The sequence below is a fragment of the Ursus arctos genome, unplaced genomic scaffold, assembly GCF_023065955.2.
Source record: "Ursus arctos isolate Adak ecotype North America unplaced genomic scaffold, UrsArc2.0 scaffold_19, whole genome shotgun sequence".
NCBI lineage: Eukaryota > Metazoa > Chordata > Mammalia > Carnivora > Ursidae > Ursus > Ursus arctos.
Window position 1 is genome coordinate 6220435 of NW_026622863.1, and position 16183 is coordinate 6236617.

Sequence of the window (16183 nt, forward strand, 5' to 3'; positions counted from 1 at the left end):
CTATGAGAACTCAAAGGTGTGGGATGGACCAGATAAATCTTAAGGACCTCATAGAAATAACACCTTACGTTCATAGGAGAAAATGTGGGGATTTCTTTCAGCCATAACTTTACTTTGTCCCAGTATTCCTACCTCGTTGAGTGTTTATCGTAATATTACACGTAGGAGACGTGCTCTAGTTCCTAAAGCAGGCAGGTGCAACAGAAGGGTAGGCAGTCTGAGGAGAAGCAAAGGCCCTCACAGCTCAACTGTCTCAGGACCATTGTGGAACTCGGGAACTGCAGCTTAGAGTGCAGGCCTCCAGACTGGTAAATATCAAGTACTTATGGGCATTTTCAATAGCAAATACATTAAAAAAAAAAAAAGGAACAGAAATCTACCAAAGGAGATTTAAACTGTATTTTCAGAAATTATAAATTATAAACTATTTTGAATTATTTTACCCTAAATTGAAATAATATATACTAATCTTGCTCAAAGTCTGCTGTATACACAGCTTCTCTATACTTTCCTTTTTCCAGTTTTTTTTTTTACTGTAGTAAAATATAGATAACATCAAATTTACCATCTCCACCTTTTTTTTTTTTTTAAAGATTTTATTTATTTTTGCAAGAGACAGAGAGAGAGCTTGCACAAGCCGGGGTGCGGGGTGGCGGGGGCAGAGGGAGAAGCAGAATCCCCACTGAGCAGGGAGCCAGATGCAGGACCTGATCCTAGGACCGTGGGATCATGACCTGAGCTGAAGATAGATGTTTAACCTACTGAGCCACCCAGGCACTCCCATCTCCATCATTTTTAAGTGTACAGTTCAGTGTATTCTGTGCTTCTTTTAAAATGGACTTTTTTCAATATATATGCATGTAGCAATGAAATAAAAAAAATAGTTTGCCCTCAAAGAAGGAAACAAAAACTTGATATATGCTAATAGAAACAGGCTGAATCCCAGACATTTTAAAATATCAATATTCATGATGAAATGTTACTATCAAATTTCTTTGCATAGAAACTATAAAACTATGCGTTTCTCAACAAAGCTGGTATCTTTCCAAATGATTATTACAAAGAATGCATACCTAAAAATTATAAGATTTAACTAAAGGCAAAGCGACTACATTTTAAGAATAACATCTTAAATCATTCACTTATAAACAAACAAAAATTCACTTACATACAATACTGCCAACCAATACTTACAACAAAGCAGTATAATCAATCACCAGGGAGTTGTGGGTCATTTGACCCCTCAAAAGTTCCCGGTGGGACTCCAGGAAATAAAATTAGAGATCCTTAAGTGACATGCCATTTGAAATAATTACATCATATTCAATTCGGTCAACTGCTAAAGCTTTTCACTATTTCTGTGGCTTAATTTTGAAAAGAAAAAGGTTTAGATGAGAAACAATGGGAAAATAAAATAATTTATCTCCAACAGGAAAATTTCTTCAGGAATATAGAAAAGTTAGAACTATTGTATTGTTTCTATGGAAATACTAATAAAAAACGAATGTCTCAAATCCTAATAGATTGCTTTAAACAACACTGTCCAAATATAAATGGTGTATACGGTGAGAGGGGAGAAGGCTACTAGGGTGATTCTAGTATTTTCATATCAGAAAATATGAATCATCTCAAGCTACCTTTTTTATTAAGATTATGAATGCTACTGCTGATTACAAAGTTAAAAGCTGCCTTGATGATTATTTGGTTCCTTTTGTGTTATAAATCTATAGTTTTCATATTTTTTCTAAACAATAGATTTAAGTGACACAATACTGTTTCATCATTTCATTAAGACAAATATTTGCAATATTTTCTGTAATGCATCAGCAAACCAACAAAATCAGCAGTAAAAATGAAGGGTGATTTAAAAAATCAGTAATTGGTATAAAGTGAGAAAAGAGAAGATTACATGGAAATATAGGGATTTATGCCTCTTGGATTGAGAGTAGCTAACTATATGTAAATAGAGATACAGCTTTTTTCTGGCAGTGAAGAAAAATACCCATCCATATAACTAACAGTTAAAAATGGCTGCTTTCAGCGCCATTAATATTCTTTCAAAATTTTTATGCAATCACTTGTGAAGTAAATGGAGTATATGTCAAAGTAGCTATCTATCCCATACCTACATTAATATTCCCAAGTATGCAACTTGGGCCTGAACCAGAAATATGTTTGAACTCAGTATATGAGTCACAGAAATTTGAACAGACCAATATTTTATTTGGCTTTGATTAAAATTACAGGTACAAATGTTTTCACTTCAATACTAAATATTCTGAATGCTTATGCAACATCAGTTTCAAATTTCCTTTTACTGAAAATGCTCATTAATGATAATCTCACATCACTGCAAAAGCTGCTCTAACGCTTAATAGCTAGGTTTTGTTTCTAAGTAATGTGGCACACGATTACATTATTCCAAGTCATTATACATTATTCCAAGTCATTATAAAGTGAGGCTGAGACACAAAGTGAAGCCTCACCTTTGACTATTTAACGTAGTTCAATTATCTCTGGCACCTAAGTAGATTTAGTACCCTTCCTGTCCCTGTTAGATAGCCCCCCACTGTACCAATTAAAAAGGATCCTTCTGCCTATTACCATTGCCTGCTTAGATTGACCATGTGTACATTTACTCCAGCCAAATCAGTCATGCTAGTTTCACTTGTGCGCAATCTCCTATTTCCATGCCTGCACTGGACCAAGTTACACCTGTGGGCTTTTCAGCACAGTCCTATGGGAGCATTTAGTACTCTATTTAAAGATCACTGAAAATTTCCTATAAAACTAAGGTTCTGGCAAAATTTAATTAAATTTAACATAATCTTGGGTCTGCCATGCCTATAAAGCACAACATTTAAGTTGCAAAAGCCAGGTTAGGTTTCTTGTGAAATAAGAATAAGCTGTCAGTCAAGGTCACATGAATAGTCCAAAATGTCAATGCTGATACGGCTTTTTTACTTATGTACAGTACATATGTTTGTAACGTGTAAAAGTGATATGGCCTAAATACATTTTTCTTATTTTAGCGACACATTAATGCTTGCTCCCACAGGGACATATTCAGCTTTCTGTTGTCTGGAATCACGATATTGCTAGGCTATAGTTATCCCAACAATGCTATTGATAGGAATTCTTTTCTTCATTCTTTAAACTGGCATCAGAATAAATCTTGTATACAAGCTTGTTACAGTTAGCTATTATTGTTTAATCTGTAAATGAAAGTTTAAATGAGAATAAATGAGAATAATAAAATACCAGAATATTACTCCAGTATACTGAAATACACCAGAGTATAATGCCTAAAAACTAAAAGTGAATGTCTCCAGGCGTAAGTTTTTAAAGCTATCGTTTTTCAGTAAGCGTCAGAGCAAAAAATCTAATGCAGAATTCAGAACAAGTAAATAAGCTATGACACTATCACATGATACTCTAAATAGTTTTCTTGTAGATTAAGTAGGAAACACATAAAGATATTAGAAATTTTACCTTCTGAATTAACAATAGCTGTTTTAAAAGTTTTAATTTCTAAAGGTCGAATTACGTATTAAACATATTCCAAGTATTTCTTTGACTAAAATGGAGGTTACCATGAAATTAAGCAGGCCAGAAGTCACCATCACGTCCTCAATCACATGTATGCCTTTATTTGTCTATTTATTTATTTTTAAGTTTTCATTTTTCCTAAAGATTTATATATTTATTTGAGAGAGAGCACGTACAGATGAGCACGGTGGGGGGAAGGGCAGAAGGAGAGGCAGAGAGAGAATCTCAAGCAGACTCCCTGCTGAGCATGAAGCCAGACCCCATGACCCTGAGATCACAACCTGAGCCAAAACCTAGAGTCAGATATGCTCAACTGACTGAGCCACCAAGCACCTCAAGTTTTTTTTTGTTTTTTAAATAATCTCTACACCTAACCTGGGGGCTTGAACTCATGACCCCAAGATCAAGAGTTGCATACTCTTCCAAATGAGCCAGCCAGGCGCCCCCTACATGTATGCCATTAAAGAGAGGAAACAAAAAGGCAGTTTCTTGAATAGTCCCAGCCCAAGGCAAACAAGCAGGACTTGCAGTGGCAGGAGTGACCTGTGTCCTCCTCCAACCCCACCCACACTCAGTTCCCCCTAGACAGGGCCACAAAGGCAAAGCAAGATCTCTATCTCATTGGTCTCTAGTGCAGGGCTTTCTTTCAGATATTTTTCAAATACTGGGGAGAAAAAACAGATTTCTCATTCAAGATTCGTGGTAAGTCCCTCAAAGATCACTATCACTAGCGTCAAAACACCCATATTCTTTATTGAAAGCCTACAGAAAAAGTGATAGGAAATGTGACAGTTTCTTCTCATAATACCTTAAATTTTGACCATTTACTCATCTATGGGCTGTGAATCACATTTCAAAAGGTAAATATAAAAATATACGACTTTTCCAAAGCACAGAAAGGAAACTTATTAGATTCCCCAACAAGTGGGAAAGACAGATTAATAAAAGGAGTTCTCCGTACTTGCTGGAAAGTCAAACAAGTAAATGGGTTCTGTACTCTTTTTTGTCCAAAGATTTATTATTTATCTGAGAGCAAGAGAGAGCATGCATGTGTGTGCGCACATACACACACGCGTGTGCAAGTTGGGGGAGGGGCAGAGGGAGAATCTCCAGCGGACTCACCGCTGATGGTGGACCCTGATGCGGGTCTCCAACCCACTACTCATGAGATCATGACTTGAGCTGAAATCAGGAGTTGGATACTTAACAGACTGAGCCACTCAGGTGCCCCACGTTTTGTACTCCTGAACTAAGTTTCTGCCTTATCAAAGAAAAAATTAAAGAAGCTAAAGGCATCTCATGAAAAGGATCTTGCTATAAATGTTAGGAGGCCAGTTCTATTTAAGTTTGGAGGAATTATAGCTTTGAATTGCAAGGTTCCAAATAGTTTTTTGAAAGAGTGGCATGCACAGGTAGTAAGAGAATCCTAGCACACATATTGGTCAAGGATAAAGTACACACAGAAAAATTTCCAGAGCCCAGAGAAGGAGTGTTTACATTCTCAGGCAATTATTGATTGCTCATTGAACAAATAAAAGGGAGAAGGAACAGGCTTATCAGGAAAAGTCTCGGAGCTAACATGACTAAGGTGGAGAATTCAGTCAAGACTGCAGCTATCCTATTTAAATTAAAATTTTCCTAAAAAGCATCTAATGGACCAATATCCAAATGGGGACCTATAAAGTTTATATCTCTAATTTCCAAAGGGATAAATGGATTAAGCTGGCTCTACCTAGAGAGAGTTGCAGATCAAATCCCAAAATGTTTGAGAAAGCTTATATGTCGACCAAATGTCCTTTTAAAAATCTTTAAGAGCAAGGATTTCCAATGAGCTGAGTTTTCTCCTAATGGTTAAAGCAATCAGTTCACAAAGACACATAGATCCTCTAGCAGCAATAAGTACAATTAATGCCATGGTTATAATCATATTGACTCACCCTCCCAATAGTATCTGTGGCTGGCTGGATTCATTTGTAATACCAAATACATCAGGAATTAAATCACCATTGAAGCTGAAAAGAAAACATTAAAAACATTAAGCAGCTATTTCGTAAAATTCTCATGTTCTAGCTTTAAAAGGAAAATAACCTTTGGGAGGTGTGGTCGACATCACAATGCTCACCAGTTTCTGCTGTAGTCAATAAAATGTTAGTGGAAGTGTTAGACATGTGTTACTTTCAGGCAAAAGAGTTTATTATTATTACTGGACCCTCCAGCGTGCTTTAAGCTTGCAGTGGCAATGTGAAGAACATGTGTTTCAGGTGGTCCAGCTCCACAGATGATGGGGCCTCTGACACCTGACTGAGTGGTGGCACAGAGCTGAGCCAACCACTGACCCACACTGGACAGGCAGTGTAAGCAAGTGAACTTCTGTTGTGAAATTTTAGGGTTGTCTATAGTTTCTGCATAACCTCACCTATCTCTGAGTGGTAAGAAGAAATCACTTATTTCAGACCCAACCCATGTAGTGAGATGGGCTTAGGAGAAATAACCCACAAAAGTAATCCCCAGCTGGTATAAAAATTCATACTGGCCATTAAATATTGCAACAACAGTGAAAAAATACACAACTATGAAAGCAATCAAACTGAGGGCCTTTAAGATGATTAATCCATGGAATTATAGTTCAGACTTCTAATGGCCACTGACCTATTGATATATGACTATTATTTTAATAACTGTATGAAAGGCAGCAAAGGACACAAGAAAGTGGCTGTACATTGCTTTAGCTCCCCAGATGATCTCTGTATCATTACCAGAAGTCCGGACAGGAATTTGGATTATACTTATCCTAGTACATGAGTTATTTTGAGAAATAAAAGATAACACTAAAGAAGAGGTTTAAAAAAAGGTAAGCTTCTCCTTAATATAGACATTTTTCTAAATCTCTGGAGGAAAGCCCACACCATTCATATTTGTCAATCAAGCACTAACAGTTTTACCCTGACATAGTTACCTTAATTCTTTGAGTAAAGACATGGCTACAATCAACACAGATCCATAATGGATACACTGAAAGCTAGCTAAACAAAAACACAAATTTATTTCTCTTTCCAAAATATTGAATTTCATTTTTTTCTTTTATCCATTATGGCAAGTAAATATCATATAGTCAAGAGTATAAGCCTCTATCAGTTTCAAAGGGAGAAAGAACTTAGTGTCAATGCTACTTTGCAAAGTAGTCTCTTATGTGAGAAATTTTATGTTTGTAAGTTTAAAATCATTCAAAGGGAAGCAAGCGCATACTTACTCCATAATTAGTGGTTCATCTTGAAAAGTCCTATTGAGTACAGTCATATTGTTAGGATCTGTATAGAAAGAAAATATATAAATCAGCAGGCACTTTGTATATTTTTGATATCCACACTTCGGGTAAAATATATTTTTTTCAAGATTCATTTATAATTAATTCCAACTACTATTAACAAGATACTATAAATCTAACTTAAACAGACATCAAGTTTGTAAAGACAAAATACTGGGGTTCATTCTATAGTCAAGACCACCCCTACAATAACTTTCTTTAGAGGTTTCAATCTAAAAATCTTAGGTGAGTCTTCTTTAAATACAATTTAGCACTAGAGCAGCTGACAATATACATAGAACTACTTGACTCTAAATGTCCATGCTTACATACATGAAATGCTTTTCACATGGCACTATTTCTTTAGATATTTACCGACTGAATGAATTTGAAGTATTGAGACTATCGCTTATGCTCTCAAATGTTACAGAAAACACAACTGCATCTCTTCCACTCTCTCTTGAAATCTGGCTCCATGAACAAAGCTATCTACTTAGGTATAATTAATTGGCTTTTCAGGTAAATTTTGAAGGTTTTGGGGTGGATATGGTAGACTGACTCTCAACCTCCACTCCAACCTTTTTGTGTTTTCCTGTAACGGGGAGACTAGAAGCCCAAAACAACATTTCTCACATATCCCTGCATCTGAGATTCTGAATAAAATGTAAGCCTTGTCAATCAGATACACTGAGTTTTGGAAGGCGGGAGTTCCACTTCAGTGTCTGATCACTGAATTTGTGAGTACCAAGAGGCAGGGTGCAGGGCATCCATCTGGCTGGTGAGGGTCACAGCAGACGGTGTCTTTCTAGCAGCTGTCATGCAATTGGCAGTGTTCTGATAGCAAAAAGCCTTCCTTGATGGCTTTGGGGATTGTTCCTGAAAGTTCAACCTAGAGTCTGTTCTTTAGCTATCCCAGTAATTCTATAGGCCACAAAACCCTTTAATAAATCTCTCTTATCCTTAAGCTAGCAGGAGTGGAATCTGTTCTCTGGAACTGACCTCAGACTAGGCCTGGGTTGAAAAAGAAAAATCAGAAATTTGACTTTTAAAAATGTTTTTACAGGCAATTTTTTTTTTTTTAAGATTTTTAATTTATTTATTTGACAGAGATAGAGACAGCCAGCGAGAGAGGGAACACAAGCAGGGGGGGTGGGAGAGGAAGAAGCAGGCTCATAGCAGAGGAGCCTGATGTGGGGCTCGATCCCACAACGCCAGGATCACGCCCTGAGCCGAAGGCAGACGCTTAACCACTGTGCCACCCAGGCGCCCTACAGGAAATTATCGACTTTTAAGAAATTCATTACTGAACTGATTACAGAACAATATTTTTGTTACGTATACCTAGGAATAACAGGCATATTCTTCCTTTAATATCCAATGACAAATATTAAAAACTCTTAAAAAACAAATTCACCTAATGTTTGATTTTGTCCCCAGAAGATAACAGCTCCCAATTCACTGCTGGCATGATTTTTGGGAAGATATGTCAGAAGCACATCCATTTGTGAATCTCCATCATAATCCCCTGGGACTACACTTGTTATCAATGCACTGTGATTCCTAAAAGAAACACACATTTTAAGGTATATAGTCAAGCTATAATAGAAAAGGATATCTCTATATTTGTACTACACACAAATATTTTCAATGCAAAATTTAAAATCACAGAACAGACTCTCATTTTCTTCTTTAATTTCTTAACATCCTTCATGTATTTAGGCCTCTCTGATCTACAAAATAATTCAGGATGACTGTAGAGACAAATCTGAAATATTTCAAAAGAAAGCACAGTTTTATGTTTACACTAGCTAATATAGTCCTTTTACTTATTTCTTTTGTCAAGGACACCAATGCACTTGGCTGGTTTATAAGAAATGCAGGCTCATAATCAATTGTTAAGGCAACAAGGGGTATCACTGTCATTTTATTAGTTAAAAGCTTATTATTTGTAAAATATTTAATTTTGGATTTTAATGCAGATGTGAAGATTAAGTAATCATTTTATTTCTGAAAAATATTCAAGATTCACAATGGCAAATAAGTTCTTTTTTTACCAAACCTGGCAATATGCTATCAAAACATACATACCTAATTTTATATTTTAAAAATGAAATAATTCTGAAATTATTTATATTAACTTTGAAAACTTAAAACATGTCTTGTTATAATATTTGAATGACCCAACCAAAGACTAGGTCTTAAGTTCAATCTTTATTAAATTCCACTTAGAGCAAATAGCAAGACAGCAAGTTTTCCAATAGAATAGAGATAATTATTTTGTAAATGGCATCAAGAACCCAAAAAAATATATAACAGGTTTTATTTAAGGTGAAAATGAGAAAAATACTGAAAAGGTTAAGCAAGGTTAAGCGGAGTGAAGAAAAACAATAATTTTATCATAATGCATCTACCTATTATGTCCCATACATTACAATAGTGCTTAATAGCTATCAACTGATAATTTAATTTTCATCACCTGAATTATCATTCTCATTGAACTGACTAGGAAACTGAGGTTTGGAGCGATTAAAAAGCTAAAGCTAAAAGCTAATAACTAACTAGCTAACTAGCTAATAGCTAAATGGAACAGCTGAAATTCAAATTGTGTCAGCCTCTAAATCTGATCTTCATTATGATAAAATCGTTTTGGTAATGCTAGTTTCCTCAAATAATTCCAACAATTCTTTAACTTTTCCATGAAAATACCTGGTCTTTAAAAATGATGATACAGCAACCCCCCAGCAAACGATACCCAATTGTGGAGGTCTCTTCATGTGCATGTGCCTGCAGATGCATACCCAGTAACACATACTGAACATGCCTGTCCAAATATATTCATGATTTGAGAGCAAAAAGTACTCCGGAATAGATTGGAATGTATTACAAAGGATTAGATGGAAATTTAACCTAATCAGGGTATATTGCCACAAATGCCCAGCTTCTTTACGGCTGTAAAAATAGGAAGTAGAACACTTAAAGATACGCGATAGACATGTGTTTATCTTCTGTTCTTTCAAAGAACCCACTAAAATGATACAGAATGAATTTTTTAAAAAAAATATAACCCTCAAAAACAAAGAGATCATAAATGGAGATAGGGAATGGAGGGATGCTAACTGACTTATGAGGACAAGGAAGCTATAAGCTAAAATGGTTGAAGAAAAAGGCCTAAGAAGGAAAGCTTTTCACCCAGAAGAACACCTGAGAGGCTCAGAATTTGCAATCATCAGAAATTGTGAAAGACGAGTAACGCAGAAGGCTGAAAACAGGTTTATCTGAAAGCCTGTATTGTGAGTGATGGTCCCTTGTCCCTCTCTCTCAACAAGACAACAACCAAGCAGTTTATTAACCAGGTATTACAGATTTAAGTCAGAGGAGAGGGTAAGGTTTGGGACTTCAGCTAAAAAGAGGGAGTTAATGGTAAGTCTACCAAAGGAACAATTTGACCCTTGCCCCCAGATCTACCCTATTCCTTGGATGCCAGTCAGCCGGGAACATATCCACAGGGCAAGACAGGAGACAAGTCCCACCATGCAGAGAGTTTCCAATCAGCTCTTTAGTGATATGCTATTAAATATGATACCCCTGCTTTTTGAAGAAAACTACGAATATTAAGGAGAGCCAAAACAAATAGAAATAAGCAATCTGAAGAAAAGAGAGAGAATATAGGGAATAACAAAACTTTAAAACTAAACTTGAAGACATAAGAGAAGGAAGTATGTCCATGAAACAAAAAAGGAACAGCATGCTAAGAGAAAAGAATAAGAAGAGAACAAAGAAAACTTCTTGGAGATAAAAAATACGACAGCTAAGAAAAAAATCAATAGAAGGCTTCAAATAAAACTGAGAAGACCTCCTGGAAAGGAAAGCAAAATGAAATGACAAAAACACAGATAAAGGAATAAAGGGTGGTCCAATAACCAACTGATAAAAATTCCTGAAAGATTTAAAACATTACTAAAGAAATAAGACTATTTCAAAAAGCCCCTAAGGATAGAAGCCTCCAGTCTGAAGGGGCCCACCTAATACCCAGTGTAATAAACGAGAAATAATCTCTATCAAGACACATCATCATGAAATATAAGAGCAAAAGGGATAAAAAAAGACCCTAAAAGCTTCCAAAAGTAAAAATAAAACAAGTCACATTAGAAGGATTAGGAGAAAAAAAAGCACTGGATTTTAAAATAGCACCCCATGAAGCTAGAAGACTATAGGCCAACCAAAAAGTAAAAAAAAATTGGGGACATGGAAGGACAAAGCATACACTCTTTCTTAGGAGTTTCCTGAAGGATGCACTCCACTGAAGTAAATGAAGAAGCTAAGAATAAAATGGCATAGGATCCAAGAAAGAGGGATCCAACAGAGAACGACAAAGGGAAAATCCCCAAATACTAAGCTTGCAGAAGGCATGAAGAATGAATCCAGATTGGGTAGAAGTATAGAGGACTCAAAGGGGAAAACAAAATGTTCAATAGGCATTCGGCCAATATGATGGAACATCTAACAAGAAATTAAGGATACGTACATAGAAAACTATGCAATTGATTTTTTAAAAACCAACCATTTACTCCAGGAGGAAAAACTCTACAGAAATGAAATTACTGTGTACTGGTCGGTTCCAAAGTGCACAGATTCTACACGGTCAAAATGTAAACGATGTTTACTGATTTAACTAAAAATATGATAGAATGATATTGAGATGATGGGGATAATTTAAAGATGGCAAACCCTCCTCTATGATAACACAAATCCAAGAGAAGAAGATAATTACTCAAGAAATTACAGTGTAAATGCTTATTTTAAAATATGGAAATAAACCTCAGAAAAAATATCTGAAGGTTTTATAAGTGGTTCCATCTGAGAGAAGAAAGGGAGAGCAGGGGAAGAAAAGAGTGAAGGGGAGTTATTTTTCCTTTGAAAAATATTCTAAACAAAATAAAAACAAGTTTCTAAATTTTAATAGTATATAAAACAACACTGCACTAATCAAAGAAAACGAAATGAATTGGGATTTTTTTTTTTTTAAACTTGGCGGAACCCTAGTCCTTTGTAGTTCAAACATTTCTTTCCAAGAAAAACCACTTCTAAGCAGGTCATTTCTTGCATTCTGTTCCCTGCCCACTCCAAGCCTGCTGATATCCAGTACTATGAAAATTTCTCAACAGGATAGTTCCTTTTTGTCCATTTAAAACTTTCCTCTCAATGTTCTAACTCAAGGCCATTTTTTAAAAACATATGTCTGAGTTTAAATATTGTAAATCCAGAGCAGTCACTAGCCCACAAAGGGACTTAAATATTTTTTTAAGCTGTTTCCTAAGTAATCTCTTATCTTTCTACAAACCAATTCATCCTGTACATGGTTAACAAGTAAATCAACTTAAAATACCGTTTTCTTCATCTCCCCTTTAAATGAGAACCTATAACAATTCCCCACTTTTCATGGGATTGAGTTCAAACTCTTTGTGATATTTATAAAGGTTCCTAGTCTGCCCTGATCTCATCTTCTTGGTCCATAACTCTTCAAAGTATACCGTCTGCTTCTGTTAGGTAAATCTTTCCACCTTCTCTTCACAATATGCTTACTGCCATCTCTTGTTAACGCTGTGTCCCCAAACTTGAAAGCCCTCACCTAAATTATACTGAAGGTCACTGAAATCCTGTAACTTTCTAGAAGTTTCTACTTTAACTAGAAGTTTCTGCATTAACTCATTTTTTCTTCCTTGAACCAGTCATCAATCAATCCTTGCTTCTTGATGTTTCAAAACTGTGCTGGCTCACTATTGATGACAATCACTGAGTTTCAGGCAATGCCAGTCATAGAAAATAATAATAAGAACTATTATTTGAACATTTATAAAATTCAGCTTGATTTAATTTCCTTCAAAATAAACCTTAAAAAATACGCCACTTACCAAACAAAAAGAAATTAGAAGAGAGGTCATTGACCTTCCCCCAGTGCAAATGAAAGCCCACTCCCACTCTCAACACATAGTTGACCTGATGAGCCTGTGAATGAGCTGCTCCCATGGGCACACTCAGGATGAGGGGCAATCTCCAACACATTCAAGAAGGGGTATTAGATTGCAAGAGAATGAAGGGTGTTTATCCAAGAACAGACCTGATTTACTCATATTTATTTATTTTTTTAAAAAGTAAGTAATTTTTAAACTTGGTATGTTCACTATTTTTCCTAACAAATTGCTTGCTACTCACACCTCATAACTAGCTGTTTTGTGTCAACACAGCTGAGTAAAATTGATTTCAAAGGCAATCCAACTAGCTATTGCATATCAATCATTACAATGATGATTATTTTTACAGGAACAGATACATTTGTACTTACTTCAAGGATACTTTTACTTTGGGTTTAAAATAGGGTGCGTTCTGGTCTGCCAAAAAGACGATTAAATCATTTCCTAAAAGAAGTGAATATACGTTATTAGAGAAATATCTCCAGGCAATACCTCCAAGCAGTGGTTACAAAAAGCTTTCTGGGTGCTGTTCTTAACAACAATAAAAAAAAACCCTTTTATTTTACTCCAGTTCTTCTGCCCTCTCAAGGTGAGTCCTACTTGTTTGATGGAATGGGAATACCTAACAGTATATCACAAATTCAGTATTAAAAAAAGTGGCACAGAAACAGGAAGGATGAACACAAAAATGCAGTTGGTCAAAACCAACTGCGGCCAATGGCTTCTGCCAGGAATCAGATCAGGTGACTTAAAAGAACCATACAAAGAACATGCCTTTTAACTATAGTATATGTCAAACCTTGTCTCCCCAAACCTACCAACATGACCTCTTACAAAGCTGTTTAGTTCATCACACAGATGCATCGAACCAGGAAACAGGAACTCCTACTGTAGGTAGCTGACTAGTAACAAGGACATGATTACATATTTAAGAAAAAGTTGAATCTTCCAAGGCCCTCCTCTGGTGGCTTCTATGGAACCGTCACCCAAGCTGATGCATTGAAACTCACTGGATGCATTCATGAGACTTCACTGGAACAGACTTTTGAAACTGTTTAATTAAACCCAAGCCATTTTTAAAGTTAAGAGGAGAGTCTCTGTATCCAGTCTGGATGGAATAGTTATAGGTTTGGCAGTATGCACCCTTCTTGCAATAAATACAGTCATACAAAGATAGGAAAATTATCCAGAGTCCACAAGAGGCTCTGGGATATTGGTAAGAGTCATAAGAAACCTGGACCCAGATCCCATTAGTTAAGCTCTGTATAAACCTACTTCACCTCCTTCATTTGTAGCCTTGATCTACCCAGTTTTGTGGGTACTCAAAATGCTAAGACCCTTTAATACCCATCGTCAGCACCAAGATTTACAACAAAGTTTGTTTAGCGATGGTTAAAGCAAAGAACTCCTAAGAACCTCAAGTTGACAAGGAAAGCAGAGATTTGGAAGATTAGGGTGGTGACCAAAGTGAGGAAAAGGTGAGGTGCACATAAGACTAGACAGCTCAGGAGGGAGAAGAATCTGCAGTTTGAGAATCTTTTCCCAAGGAGACACTGAGTTTATCAATGGTTCCTGCAAAATGCTTGTGTGAGCTGTGGAGTGTTTAGGGCATTGGGGGGGGGGGGGGGGCGGGGCACAGTAGCTTCAAAGAAAGCTGGGATCCTGAAAAAGGGAGGGGACCGTGAATAAGGCAAATGAGGAGGTAATACGAGAAGAAACTGTCAAGTTGCATCTTTTCCAGTTCATTAAAGGGGAAGGAAGATTGAAGGAAGTAAAGCAGAAAGGAATGAAGGGGCTTTGGGAGGGAAGGCAGAGGCAAGCTACAAAGACTCCTGGGAATCAGGAAGGACTTGAGAAAGCAGGTGATTCCATGGGGACGAAAGGGTACTTGGGTGAAGGCCGCAGGCTTCTCAGAAACAACAACAAAAAACCCTGGGGTGTTTCTAGGGCTCTTATGGGTATATCAAACTGTGGGGTGGCCGGGACAGCACCGGGGACTGGAAAAGATGGAGAAAACGGGCTAGCTGCAAAGGATACTGGAAATAAAGGGAGAGACAGGGTTGGGAGAGAAGGGCTGGGAAATGCAGGAGGACCGGCCATCCGGGCTAGGGGTGTGGGAACACCGGGAGGGGCACAGGGACAGCGGACAGAGGAAGGGCCGGGCAAGCACTGACTTTCCCGCAGCACGAAGAGGTCCGTCTGCTTGTCGGAGTTGAGGTCTCCGAAGGCCGCCAGGGTGCCCCAGGCCTCGGCCCCAAAGAGCTCGGCCGTGACGTTGTGCAGCGCCCGCGCCGGGACCGGCCCGACTCCCAGCAGCGCGAGCCCCCCAAGCAGTGGCGCCAGCAGCGCCCAGGAGCTCGGCAGCCGGCCCGCCGCCGCCATGGCAGCCCCTCGGCCCCCGCCCGCCGGCCCAGTGCCGCGCTTGACGGCAGCCGGAAAGCACCGTGCCGCCGGGCGACAGATAAAACTGCACAGTCCCAAGGCTCGTACGAGCCGCCGCCGGTTCCCCTCTCACTCTCCCCTAGGGCTACACCTCTGACGCTTGGGAGGCCGCGGAGCTAGGTTGAAGATCGCCCTTGCGCTCACTTCCGGCCGGCGCGCCTCTCGACACTGTCGCGCGGGGGGGGCGGGGCCGGCCGCATGGAGCTGACAGGCGGCCCCGGGGGCGGTGGCCAAGGCGGCGGCCCGAGAGCGGTGGTGGGGGCGGCGGGTCTCATGGCTGAAGTGAGCTGGAAGGTGTTGGAGCGAAGAGCCCGTGCCAAGCGCTCAGGTTTGGCTGGGTGGAGCGCCACCCCCCTCCCCCGCATCCGGGTGGTGCTCCCCCTCAAACGCCTTGGGTGGGAGGCTGGTGGGGGTCCTGGAGTTGAACCTGGGTCCGCGTGTGTCCCCTTAGAAAGCAGACGGCGGTCCCTTGGCCTTCCTCCTTATGTCTACCCCCACCCTCACCAGTTGGTGGTAGCCCCAACTTTACTACATGTGTTTTTCACCAACGCTCTTTCGTACGTGTTCCCCCTTGGAAAGTAGGTGGTGGTGTGGACTAAGCCTGGAGTCTTACTTTTTAGAAACCAGGCGGCTGCCAGGTTCCTGGGAGAGTGCGTCCTCCCTCAGAAATCAGATAGCTTCATTCTCAGATGTGTGTATGATCTGGTCCTAGAAAACTGGCAGCAGCAAAGTGTTGCCTTATTTCTTATCTCCCTTTTACGTTCTTCACAAGTTCTGCGAGTTATCTACGTGGCACAAGTCGAGGGAATACAGGGCCTTAGGCTGTGAAGGGGGTCACGTTGAGCATGCTTTGGGCTCAGAAGGAAGCGGGCCTCTTCCGTGGGCAAGTGGCCCCAGGACTCATAGTTCCCAGTTG

General features: G+C 38.8%; 2 protein-coding genes across 3 annotated transcripts in view; one reads left to right on the plus strand and one right to left on the minus strand.

The window, feature by feature from the left end:
* Positions 1-15423, minus strand: part of ITFG1 (integrin alpha FG-GAP repeat containing 1) — a 269979-nt gene extending 254556 nt beyond the window's left edge. The window contains exons 1-5 of the mRNA XM_026494703.4: positions 15000-15423; positions 13197-13269; positions 8268-8413; positions 6800-6857; positions 5487-5561 (exon numbers count right to left, since the gene is read on the minus strand). Coding sequence (XP_026350488.1) covers positions 5487-5561; positions 6800-6857; positions 8268-8413; positions 13197-13269; positions 15000-15207 — 560 coding nt within the window. The 5' untranslated portion in view covers positions 15208-15423. The remainder of the gene's footprint in view (positions 1-5486; positions 5562-6799; positions 6858-8267; positions 8414-13196; positions 13270-14999) is intronic.
* Positions 15424-15450: 27 nt separating this feature from the next.
* The window catches only part of PHKB (phosphorylase kinase regulatory subunit beta), a 212737-nt gene continuing 212004 nt past the window's right edge, over positions 15451-16183 (plus strand). For both annotated transcript variants that reach the window (XM_048223672.2, XM_044382543.3), the window contains exon 1: positions 15451-15595. In XM_048223672.2, coding sequence (XP_048079629.1) covers positions 15466-15595 — 130 coding nt within the window. In that variant the 5' untranslated portion in view covers positions 15451-15465. The remainder of the gene's footprint in view (positions 15596-16183) is intronic.